The sequence below is a fragment of the Hippocampus zosterae genome, chromosome 13 (genome assembly GCF_025434085.1).
Source record: "Hippocampus zosterae strain Florida chromosome 13, ASM2543408v3, whole genome shotgun sequence".
NCBI classification, from domain to species: domain Eukaryota; kingdom Metazoa; phylum Chordata; class Actinopteri; order Syngnathiformes; family Syngnathidae; genus Hippocampus; species Hippocampus zosterae.
The window spans coordinates 17,299,021-17,311,663 of record NC_067463.1 but is presented as its reverse complement, the minus strand read 5'-3'; the positions used below and the strand labels follow the sequence as shown (position 1 = coordinate 17,311,663).

At 43.1% G+C, this 12,643-nt stretch overlaps 1 protein-coding gene across 1 annotated transcript; it reads left to right on the top strand.

The window, feature by feature from the left end:
• Positions 1–7,075: 7,075 nt before the first annotated feature.
• Positions 7,076–9,753, top strand: krt94 (keratin 94). The gene is made up of 8 exons (XM_052084392.1): positions 7,076–7,608; positions 7,786–7,868; positions 7,961–8,117; positions 8,213–8,374; positions 8,452–8,577; positions 9,039–9,259; positions 9,356–9,369; positions 9,456–9,753. The coding sequence occupies exons 1-8, from the start codon at positions 7,153–7,155 to the stop codon at positions 9,503–9,505; spliced, it is 1,269 nt and encodes a 422-aa protein (XP_051940352.1). The 5' UTR covers positions 7,076–7,152; the 3' UTR covers positions 9,506–9,753.
• Positions 9,754–12,643: the final 2,890 nt, after the last annotated feature.

Sequence of the window (12,643 nt, the reverse complement as noted above, 5' to 3'; positions counted from 1 at the left end):
TTTGATACAAGCCAGCCAGCAACAGTGTTGGTTGACCTAGATTCATAAAAATCAGTTATTTGCCTTTAGAAATGCACCCTGTAATTTAATTTTTAATCATGTGAGACATCAATCTTTGGTGCGCATTTTAAGCGCAACTAATCAGAGGGACAAACTTAATTTAACCAATTGGAGGTTATAAAATTACAGACATCACTCCAATGATTTGTGAAGGCGCAGAAAGGTGAATCCAACATTTCCTAACGCACGGGCTGGGCAGCTGTGGATTTTGAGCAGAGTGGATTCGCTTTATCCAATTTTGCCACAGCAAATTGTGTTGATCAGATTTGGGAAGGTGCGAGAGCTGATGGCCATTTTGTCTGTATAAAATTTGAAGTACATTTTATGTGATATTCTTATAAAACATCGGTGGTGGCTGGATGGCTCAGTGGGTACCCGGGCTGATTTGGGGAATAGGGTTCAAATACCGGTCAGGATAGATGGCCCAAGTTCAAATTCCATTCGGGCCATTATACAGTACAGACAGGCTGGCCTTAATTCACACATGATTCTTGTCCAAAGAGCAAGCAGTGTTGGAGAGTCAAGTGAGTTTAAAGAATAATAGCCCAGTAACCAATCATGGCACAGTATACGTCAACACCCCCCCAGCAAGCCTTCACGCTCACTCTTCCTTTTCCTAACAAAAGAACTGACAGAATTAATGTGCACCGCAATTGGAACAAAAGGCGATTTGGGCCTCTCTCTTCTTAGCTCTTAACCTACAAGTTCTGACACATTTTGCAGCTCCTTGCTGTGCACATGCAGGCATGCACATTGTGGAGGTTTTGTGAGGAAAAAAAAAAAACAACCAAAAAAAAAAAAACAACCCACATACTTTCAGCGTGTCTGTGTGTATCACAGGAAGAGAGAGAAAAGCATGTGTCTGTACTGTCATTCGTCTTTTAAACACATCAGAGACTGTAATTGTTCCACAGTGGGGGTGAAATTAAAGTCCTCACTTGTAATATAACATTTGGGCCAAATTTGACCCCCCCTTTCGGGCATAGTAACAAAGGCTTGATTATCAAATGTCTCTAAAAGACTATCCGGAGTGATTGTGGTATAGGAGAGAGGTTTTACCTCCCTTGTTTGTTTGGACAACAACAAGCATACATGTTAGTTGATTAAACCAGTTCACCATTTTCACTCGCAAACTTATGTGGGTGGTGAAAACAGAGCAAAGAACTCTGTTAATGCCACATGAAATGGAACAACAGTCATTTAGTAAGCGACCTGAAGGTTGCAGTGTTGGCAGACACAAAAAGAGGAGTGACTGGTTGTGTTGAGTGTTTGCATAACTGTATCTTTTGTCATTCACCACAATAATTATTGTACTACTAATCGTGACTACTTTTTTCTTCTTCGGCGTACTTTCTGGCAATCTGGCTGCTCTGAGTCACCATGCTGCCCCTCACAGGTCAGTATTGGTACTACATCAGACATTACTGTAGGTGTGGTGTTCCACGTTGCTTTTAACGAGTATGCCACACGGTGGTGGAATTCTTCAGAAAAATGCTGCTACGTGGAATGCTTTTCTATTATGGATTGTGGTTTGCAAGTGAAAATTGTGAACTGGTTTAATCGACCAACATGTATGGTTGTTGTTGTGCAAACAGACACGGGAGGTAAAATCTCTCCCCCATACCACAATCACTCAGGATAGTCTTTTAAAAGAATTCCAAGATAAAAGTCAGAACTCTTGACTCCACTATTTCGTTTTTTTGGCCTGCCTGTAGTTTATGAATTGCCACTAGAGGAGGCTGTGTAACCGTGAAAGTTATCTTCAGTGTTCAAGCCTCTGATCCCATGAAGGGTGTGGCATTGGTATGATCTGATGTGTTTGTCAAATAAATAAAGTCAAATACAAGGATCTGCAAGAAATATTAAGACGTTGGTTTTTATTTCGATGTTAATGTCGTGTATTTCTTATCTTGCGACACGCTGTTTCATTGTATTGTCAACGACAGCAGGAAGAAGAGCTTAGGCATCTCAAGTAAACATAAAAGGTTTTTGGAGAGCAACATCTGTTTTCCAAATTAATTTCCAAAAACAATATATCTTATATCTCTTTAATGTAACAACCACCCTCACTCCACGTTAATCTTTTTCAAATAATTTTAATGATCCAAGCTATGATATCTATTGACTCAAGCATGCAGTTGTGTGCTTTCCCAAATTGAAATAGATGACGACTTTACGAGCTTTTATACACGTCAGTGAATGTTTAACACACACACACACACACTCGGATTGCTGGACTTTTAGCGCAGGGTTCGCATGCTGGGAAGCTATTGCACAGCGCAGTCCGAATAGTTGAAGAGGATGTGATAACGCCTGCGGTGGGGTGTGGTACACTGACAGGAGCCTCCGAGGAGTGCATGCTATGATTCACTGTTGATCCAATACAGAGAACTGCTAACTCTGCTATATAGGAAACATGTGTTGAAGAGATGCCCGCAACTCTGCAAGCATGCAACACATCACAATTGGTGGATGCAGAAAATCTGTCAAAGTACCCTCATTAATAAATCCATTTTGTCTTCAGAATATTCATTGATTCAACAAATAATAGAAGTGTATGAGACGGTGGCTCATGTAAAACCTGGTCTGGATGTGCCTAATCAGAGAGCATTATCAGCATTTCTAAGAAAGGAACAATGTTCATGTATGCTAAAGTGACCATTGTAACCTGACCTGGAGATAGTAAGTGCCATTTAAGCATGAGAAGTGAGTGACATGCTTCATTTGTTGCTGGGATACAAGAAAATAACAGATTCTGTTTTGAGTGTGATACGTTGAAGCAGACAATAGATTTCCTGTTGTGATTTTCCCTTTCATTCCCAGGGCCGAGTTAAGACAACGGACAGAATCCTTCTGACACATTTATATTGACTTACTAGCCTGCCTTCAAAGACAAACAGCTGAATCGCTTTGTATTTTGATTTTTCTTAGGATTTGCTGGATTTTCTATCCTTTAGCGTATTGAAAAAAACTGCATGTCATCAGGCCAGAAATCAACAAATTCTGTGAGACCTCAACTCACAGAATCAAACATTTATTGCATTGAATATTTGTTTTAAAAAAAGTAGATCTGTGCCATGCATTATCGATACAAATCACTTTACGCCTTTGTAACATTAACATTGTTTATATTTGTTTATACTGACCAGTAGTGGGTTGTCAGGCCCACCAAAGCCTTTTCTGTTGGGCAACACACTAAAGAAAAACGTACCCACAATTACAACCTCAATTTTAATTGTTAGATGAAAATTGGATCAATTTGATCTCAAAGGTCTATTCTCTTCATTTTGTAGCATTTCAATCAGCTGCACTGCTTCAAGTACTATGTGTGTATATGTTGTATTTTTTGTCCAATCAGATTTCAGCCTCTTGTGTGCTTACCGTGTCCATTTCATCAGTTTATAAACTTTTTATATTTCTTGAAAAATAATAAGAGAACAAATCAGAGTCAACCGCCATTCCAGTACAGTTAATGTTCATCCTGGGATGTTCCGCTGTATTTATTTCTCTTCCCTCCCTCACAACTTGGTAATTATTTTACAGCCCCTTCTCATCAGTCGGCTAGGAATGTGACGTAACTTTCACAAGGCATTACAAGTAAGAACTCTGGACCAAAACGAGATGAGAAAAGGAAGGGCCAACTCTAAATCCACCCAGGTGGATGCGTTCGCTTCAAGTATGCAGTGAGCTCAGGTTGGCTTTACTTGACTTCTCTGACCAAGCACTGGCATTGGAAAAAGGGAGTGGGCAGAAGATATTTCACAGAGTCATGCAGTATATGACAAGTGAACACTCCCACAAAGTACACAAGCATTTAGATAAAGTGAGCAGGAATGTGTTTGAAGATTTGTGGGCGATAGAGAAAAACGTTCAAGATAATGCGTTATTATGGATTGCAAATGTTTGGATCTTAATTCTACTAATTCTAGTGTTGTGACATACAGACTTTGCTCCAAATCCTGTTGCAATCATGCTGATTTCGTAGGAGTTTGAAATTTTCTGGAAAATCAGGACTGTTGCACACACACATACCCATGATCATAGACGCAAACAATGCACGGGTGATTGCCATAGAATTATCGCAACAGGCACTAAAAATAAATTCAGGAGTGAATAATTATGGAAGTTTTTTTTTTAATTCAATGATGTAAGCAAGAGTCATTTGGTTTGGGTGTAAAGGCCCATTTTCCACGTTGCATGAAAATGCTGTGACTGCAGCGTGAAACGCACGACAAAGATTTGTCAGTCTGTCTCTAGATATTCTACTTTGTGGCCTGCACTTGAATGAGACACTTTGCTGCACACCTATCAGGCAGCATATCCAAGCGTTTTAAATGAAACTTTCACTCTGAAGCCTCGTACATGCGTGATGATTTTGAACAATGAGAGACCGTGTCTGCCATTGTCACACATGTCAAGGATTTTCAATTGTTCAGGATTATCTTTTGAGGCATTTGGTGATCGGGCTTTTGGAGACTTAAATGAAAATCAGCCTCAAAACATACAAAATGACTTGACTTCCAAAAAAAAAAACCATACAGCAGATTCAAAATAATGTCATAATTACATGTGAAAATCAATGATTAAATGTTACAATTACTGCAACAGTCAGAACCAGAAGCAGCTGAGTCTTGGACTTTTTTCTTTATTCTTTCGATATATTTTGTGCAGCTTTATTTGGATTTTTATTGACGTACCCGTGAATTGTTGACTTTTGTTTTAGAACAATTTTGATTTTTTTTGCCACATTCAAAAGGTTCCACTGTTACGTTTACTTTTGGGAAGGGGGGATTATGTTCATATTTAGAACAGTGCTATTTCCCCTTATTAAAACCGTGTTACGGGGGTTGGGGAATAGTGAAACAGATTTATGGCATTTCCTTTCATTTTAACGGGCAGAGTTGTTTCGACATATGAGTGATTTCATGACATGCCTGGTAATGGGATGGATGAAACTGGTAAGTCAAGGCACCACTTCATTAGATGTACAGTAAATGTAACACTATTCTCCTTATTGTAAGATCCTGGGCTCACAGTCGCAGTCATTTTCATTTTTGAGACACTCCATTTTTAAGAGGTATGATTTGCATGTCCTGTTGCTATGAAGTAGACACAGCAAATGGGCATTTACTTACCGGTACTTACATACTGGAGGAACATGTATTATTTTACTGAAACATTAACATGAGCCACAATGTTATCTTTTGTAAAGGGCGTGGCGCACCTTGGACTGGTTGCGAGGAAATTGCAGGAGACATTCCATTTACAAATCGTGATGCAATTATGGTGGCCCGGTAATCGAGTGGTTCACAGTGCAGAGATACCGGGCTCAATTCCAGCTCTGGCCTTCCTGTGTGGAGTTTGCATGTTCTCCCCATACATGCGTGGATTTTCTCCGGGTGCTCCGGTTTCCTCCCACATTCCAAAAAAATGCATGGCAGGCTGATTGAACACTCCAAATTGTCCCTAGGTGTAAGTGTGAGCACGAATGGTTGTTCATTGCTGTGTGCCCTGCGATTGTCCGGCAACCAGTTCAGGTTGTCCCCTGCCTACTGCCCGAATACAGCTGGGATGGGCTCCAGCACCCCTTGCGAGCTTTGTGAGGATAAAGCTGTTCGGAAAATGAATGAATCAATGATACAGTTATTTCTTGTTGCACGTGCGAGGAAAACAAGTAGTTCTGGGAGGTCACATGGGGAAAAAAAAAGATTTTACTTGGAAGTACATTTTGTGTCACATATTGATGACAATTAAAGGTGTAAAATCATCTTTACGTTGCTGCAATGTGAATAGAACATGGAAAAGGCTGACTTTCCTCCATGCTTGCAACAGAACTTCACTACTCCTTTAAAAACAAAGGCCAGAGTGCTGGTCTTTGTGATTTTGTTTGTTCAAACACCACTTTTTGTATGTTCACCTCAAAGTGCATTGAGCAAGCAAAATAGTTTGTTCATCATACATCATACAGTGAAATTCAAGGCCATCTCCAAATGCCTGAACAGGGTTTCATGAAACATAGCAGTGAAAGATCTCTCACAGTACTGCAGAGTGAGACCAAACCCTGTTGCTCCAACCAATAAGAAGCATGAGTCATTTCTCCCTTTGGCTGAGGGGTGATGACCCCACAAGCCTCTCCCATCTCCAACAGTGGAGAAAAGTTGGCTCAGAGCCTAAACGGAGATAAGGAGTTGCACACACACTTGCACTCCAGCAGTCCTGCATGCACACACGAGAGTAACACACAGTCCCTTCATACGCACCGTTTCCTCCCCAAAACAGGCCCTAGCAGGGGCCAAAATCAAAACACTCAAGAACACACACACATGCATGCGAGCGCACACACAGGAACTGGGAGGGTTTGTCGAGCGTGATATGGTGAACAATAGAGGCACAGATTCCTTTCTCGTGGGCTTGTCAATAACTAGGGAAAAAATACATGTATATACGTGTATGTGTGTGTGTGTATGTATATATATATATATAACTTTTTTTTTTAAATTAGATGTTGGCCACAAGTTCAGTTATGAAACGTCCACTCTTCCTACAGAGTGCAAGGATAAGTCCATAGTTTTTTGATAGAAACAACTTGCATGCTAAGTGATGATGTTAAAGTTGTCCAAAAAAATAAAGCAGTGAGTCACTTCATTTTTGTATGTGAATATTCAAACTGGCATGAACGAGAGTAGACGAGCTGGTATTTAGATAAGCATGCAGAAATGTCAAAAGTGACACTCTCACACACACACGCACGCACCTACACCTGTACAGAACTCTAGCTCCCTCAAACATGAACTTAAAAGCAGCAACACACACACACACACACACACACACACACACTCACACATTCCATGAGAGTGCCCTCATAGTGGGAAAGGGAAAAAAACCCCATCGGTCCTTAAAGAAAAGCAAATGGTGGTTGTGTCAAGCCTGTGTTGAAGGGCAGAGCAAAACTCGCCTCCTCCCCTCCCTCCCACCAGCCAGACCCGCCCCAGGACCAGCACTATATCTGGAGCTGCCTTGCCGCGACCCATCTCCACTCCTGGTTCAAGCGGCTCAACTCCTCTCGTCTCCTCTCTCGAAAGACTCTCAGCCATGCAGTCCAGCTACAGCATCTCGGGCGGGCCCATCACGATGAGCAGACAGAGCCACAGCTACTCATCCAGAGCTGCGCCCAAAGCTCACAGCTTGTCCGGACTGAGCCTCAGAGGTCCTCGCATCTCCTCTTCCAGCATGCGCACTGTTTCATCCGGGGTCGGCGGCGGCTACGGCGGCGGCTACGGCGGCGGCTACGGCGGCGGCTACGGCGGCGGGTCGGCCTCCTTCGACCTGTCCAATGCTTTGGACCAGAACACCATTCAGCTGAACGAGAAGGCCACCATGCAGAACCTGAATGATCGTCTGGCCTCCTACCTGGAGAAGGTGCGCTCTCTGGAGGCGGCCAACGCCAAGCTGGAGAAGCAGATCAGAGTGTACTACGAGCAGAAGGGGCCTGCGGCCGACAGGGACTACAGCAACTACTGGGCCATTATCAATGACCTGAAGGACAAGGTAGGCTGGGTCAACACCATGCAAGAAGTTTGCACGCTTGTTAATCATTACCATGGAAAACTGATACAGGTTTTAGACATGTCGACTTGGCTCATACCGTACGTATGCTTGTAACAAGTGAAAAACAGCTGCTGTCTAACGCATCCGACCAATTCTCCAAATGCACTCCAATTTAAGATCATGAAAGCCACCATCGGCAATGCCAACATCCTCCTCCAGATTGACAACTCCAAACTGGCTGCTGATGACTTCAGAACCAAGTAAGTGTAAGAACCTTGGCTAGCAAAGTTTCGTTTGATCGGCGTTCATATCCCAAAAATCACGTTCATTCCACTTTCTTTGACCAAATCAGGTTTGAGCATGAGCTGATGATGCGGCAGTCTGTTGAAGCCGACATTGCCAACCTGCGCCGCCTGCTTGACCAAACAACTCTGACGAAAGCCGACCTGGAGATGCAGATTGAGGGGCTGCAAGATGAGCTGGCCTACCTCAAGAAGAACCACGCAGAGGTACAATATTCTTCACGAGTGCAATTCTTGTTAGAACGCCCTCTGAAAAGGTTTCAAATTCAAACTTTTTTTTCGTGGGCGGGTGTGCTACTCAGGAGCTGGCAGCGATGCGAACACAGCTGTCCGGCACAATCAATGTGGAGGTTGACGCCGCACCCCAACAGGACCTCAACAAAGTCCTGGATGAGATCCGCGCCCAGTATGAAACTATCACAGATAAGCATCGCCGCGACCAGGAAGCCTGGTTTAACGAGAAGGTAACACAATTTTACATAATTTTTTTAAACTCATATACAGATACTTTGAATTAGACTGAGGGTTTTTCTCTCCGTAGTCGGCCGCCTTGACCAAGGAGGTGACCATCAGCACAGAGACCATCCAGACGTCCAAGACAGAAATCGGGGACCTAAGACGTACGCTGCAGGGCCTGGAGATCGAGCTGCAGTCCCAACTCAGCATGGTGAGAGATGAAAGCCAGACGGCCTTCTCACAAGCTCGCCTTATATGAGCAAACATTCCCAGATGCCTCTCTTGTCCAGGGGAAAAGGAGACAGTGATAAAGGGTGCGGAAGGAGGGCTTTACAGAAGAATGCGTTTGGGAGGGACGGGGGAGGGGGTGGACTGGGAGAGGAAAACATTTCACAGTCCGGTCAGATTCTGGTAGACACTAAAGAGCTTGAAGAAAAGGGAAGGAACGCAGAACACGATGGTCTTGTAAGACCGCGGGTCACTGGAGTTCAAGAAGGTCCCCCTGTGACTTTGGCAATGAGTCAAAAAGGACGTTAAATAAAAACACAAAGTGTTGAAAACATCGCCGTAGTGTCAGATACAATTCAGGGTGTGGCTGGTCTGCGTTATTTTTCACATTCGGTGTGACAGTGGTGCAAGTACACATGCGCTTCTTGTTGTAACCCTCTACAGAAAGGGGCGCTGGAAAACACGTTGTCAGAGACAGATGCTCGTTACAGCGCCATGCTCGCCAGTTTCCAGAACACAATCAACATGCTCGAGGCAGAACTCGCCAACATGCGCGCCAGCATTGAGCAGCAGGGCCAGGAGTACAGGATGCTGCTGGACATCAAGACCAGGCTGGAGCAGGAGATTGCGACCTACAGGAGCCTACTGGACTCAGAGGAATCCAGGTAAATGGAAACAGACGTATTTGGAGGGAACGTATATTGGAAAACATAGATTTTGAACCAGCCAGTCATTGTTTTCTCTTTCCTTTCTCCATTCAGGCCAATTGGTTCAGGTAAGTGAGTCTTAATGCCAGGCAAGGACATATTACATCAGCGCATGGAAACTTGAAACGCTGCCATGATTTTGTCTTGTTCGCAGGGAGCGGCAAGACCACAGTCACGACCACCACTGTGCGCACTTCCAGCTAAAAGGCTAAAAGGGCCACCTGGCAGGACAAAAAACGGTTGCATACACACGCGCGCACACACTGTCTAATAAAAGATGTTACACCTGATAAGTGAAATTAAAAAAGAACTGACAGATAATGCAAGTTGAAGGCTGGGCTCGAGACCGAGAGGAGACGGAAGGCTGCGTTAAAGTTCAGGGCAGAGAAGAAATGTCTGTACGTGTGTGTTTGCATTCGCCGTCTAAGCAATAAACCTGCTGGTGAATACAAGCTGTGTCATTTTTGAGACTTCATCTTAATGCTGCGACAGCTCTGTTTATGCAGTTGTCATAGTAACGGAGTTTCAATGCGGGAGGTGGGAAATGGGGGCGGTGGAAATGTGTGTTCCGCAAGGAAAAGGGTGAACAATGGTCAAACGTATTCACGTTAAACTCGGTGCCCTCAAAGTCTCTGATCAGAAACTTGAAGAGAGATGAAAACTAAACACAGTGAGTGACCCCTGGATTTACTCAGAAGACACACCCCGAGGGCTGACTAATCTGGGCCCTGGAGCCTGTCAACACTGTTACATAAACTCTTGTTACCTAAGTGACAAGAACACGTATACTTCAATATAGACACACCGACTGGGAATGCAAATAGGGACAAACTGAACAAAGACAGGGGTTGTTAAAATCTGGTCCCGGCCTGCACTTTGGACCCATTTATGATGCTATGTAAAAGCTATGAAGAGGGTGGCGGGGGAAGGGAGGGCGGGTGCTTGGGCGCAGCCTCTTGATCACTGCATGGACATAATCTTAGCTGTTTGAATGGAATAGGAACAAGAAAATGAGGTGCGCTATATAACTGCCACCCTGCCGTGCTACCGTCAGCACAGTTCAGCAGTAAAAGCAGCATAATGCCCATGAGGAGTTCACATTTCTCAAACAATGGTGTAATGTTTGCTTTGGACACACAGAGATTACACAGTGAGTGGGAGTGCAAAATCCAACCCCCACTGGCTGAAGCTTTACGGGCCCATATTTGGATCCGTTTCCAGCACCTTTGTTACATTACACTGTTTATGTAAAAGACGTTCCAAAGCCAATGCGATAACAATGTCAAAATATTTCCTTAACATAAACGATAAGATGTGTCGGAACGAGTCAAGAGTGAACTGTTAAGTAGACAGAAAACACCAGTTTGGAGGTCAAGGCGCTCAGGCTCACTCCATCCTTTCTGAGTTAAATGCTTAACTTCCTTCTATTATGTGTCTTAATGATTATATAGTATTTAAAAAAAAGCAGGAAATGTTTTGCACAGAGCTCACCGACCTGAGTACGTGTTGCCGACAATTCAAAACTATGTTTCAAAGTCTCTTTTTGTTATTCTGAAGTAATAATGGAGTATGTCTGGGGAAGACAACAGCTGATATCCTAAAGTGGCTTGACTCATCTCATTCCTATCTGCATTTTTTGGGGTGTTATTTGCAACGTAATAAATCCATGTTGTCCACTCTGAGCACATACCAAGTCGTTAAAATGATCATGTCCAACGCTCAACTCAATTCTTACACAGTAAAGCATTACATTGTTTTTGCACTTACTTTTCCGCAGAGTGTAACTGAGTATAGCTGCGGCTGTTTTTATTCGGTGTGATGGGGGAGGTTTGTACTGTAATGGTGCCGCAGATTAAAGGTGAATGGCCGGCTTGTAATCAGAAGATTGCTGTTTTGACTCCTGTTTCCTTCAAACAGGTCAAAATAAATATCCTGGAGGAAGATGTTGAACCAATAGTTGCTTAAGCTTAAATGTTCCCACTCTGTGACTGTGGAGGCATTTTACCAGCTCCTAAAACAACCACATATTGCAAAGCTGATTCAGAAAATACGATGCTCGTGCAGCCCGGCAGGACCTAAGAAACAGGTTCTTCCTAATCCTGATGACTTTGCAACAAAGCCAAGAATGTTGAAAAGTACTGGACAAACTTTAGTTTGAATGGTTGCCAGTGGTGAGACTGAACGTTTTGTTATTATTATGAACACTTACAAGCTAGTGGTGAACCGTCAGGGCCAGCAAAGAAAGCCTTGCTGGCCTAAATCAGAAGCACCAAAGTACATTTACAATCTACATTCTACCATTCATTTATTTTAAACATTCTGTTATCTTTATTTCATAGTGTTTCTCTTGGCTGCACTACTTCTTGCATGTGTGTGTGGATTTTCTTTTTCTTATCAGCCTGTGTATTGCCATGTCAGTCTAATGTACCCACGGCCTCCAGAATCAGTAGTTCTGTCCAATTTAAACCATGTTACTGATGGGAGAGTTCAGTTTAGTATAACCAATCAGGCTTCAGTTTTGCCCACAATTTTGAACGTCAGCATTGTTACATCCGCTGGAAGGAGCACGGCAAGTTGAGAAGGTTAACCATCAAACTAACATATAAATGGAGTAAACATGAAAGCTAAAGGTGGCATTTTCCGATCTGAGAGGCTTCTGCCTTTGTTGGGAATTTGCCCCATCCAATATGGCCACCACATCTAATGGGGCTCTGCAAGGTTTCTACAATTAATGTATCGAGGTTTGTCCTCATATTCAACTCAGGAGATTGTAGGGCCCGGGCAACATGGTATGGTGGATTTATTTAACACCTTTACTTAGACTATTAGTAGGAGGCAACAAAGTGGAAATTTCCAACAACAATCCATTCCTTTTCTATGTCGCTTGCCCTGACTGAGCTGGATTCTATCGCAGATGATTTGGGGCAGGAGGCGGGGTATGTCCTTTTTCAAAATGTCATTATAATGTCCGAATACCTAATTTGTATATACTGTCATGTATTTTGTCTAAATGAGAAAATGTCTTTATTCATTTCTGACTGCGTTATGTTTTATTGCTAATCTAAATTCAAATTGCCAATAAGAGCAGCGATAAGAGTTACTGATTAGAGGTGGACTTTGACGGAAAGTCTGCATGAATTCTGATAAAAGACAGGAAGCCACGTCAAAGGACTCTCTGCTTTGTCATGGCCGCGTGCCATGCAAGGCGACCTTGAGGTGACCAGAGAGACTACTTAGGAAAGGAGTATACGCACAAAGACATTCATGACTGCATCATAAAAAAAACTCAACTACATGGATGTGTAATAAAATTCAAATCCAGCCATAGTAAGTTTAAGGCCG

Excerpts from the sequence above, each read along its gene's own strand:
- krt94 (XM_052084392.1), top strand. The coding sequence starts at position 7,153 with ATGCAGTCCAGCTACAGCATCTCGGGCGGGCCCATCACGATGAGCAGA. Across the intron at positions 7,869-7,960 it reads GCTGATGACTTCAGAACCAA|GTTTGAGCATGAGCTGATGA; the intron begins GTAAGTGTAAGA and ends TGACCAAATCAG. Across the intron at positions 8,375-8,451 it reads AAGCCTGGTTTAACGAGAAG|TCGGCCGCCTTGACCAAGGA; the intron begins GTAACACAATTT and ends TTCTCTCCGTAG.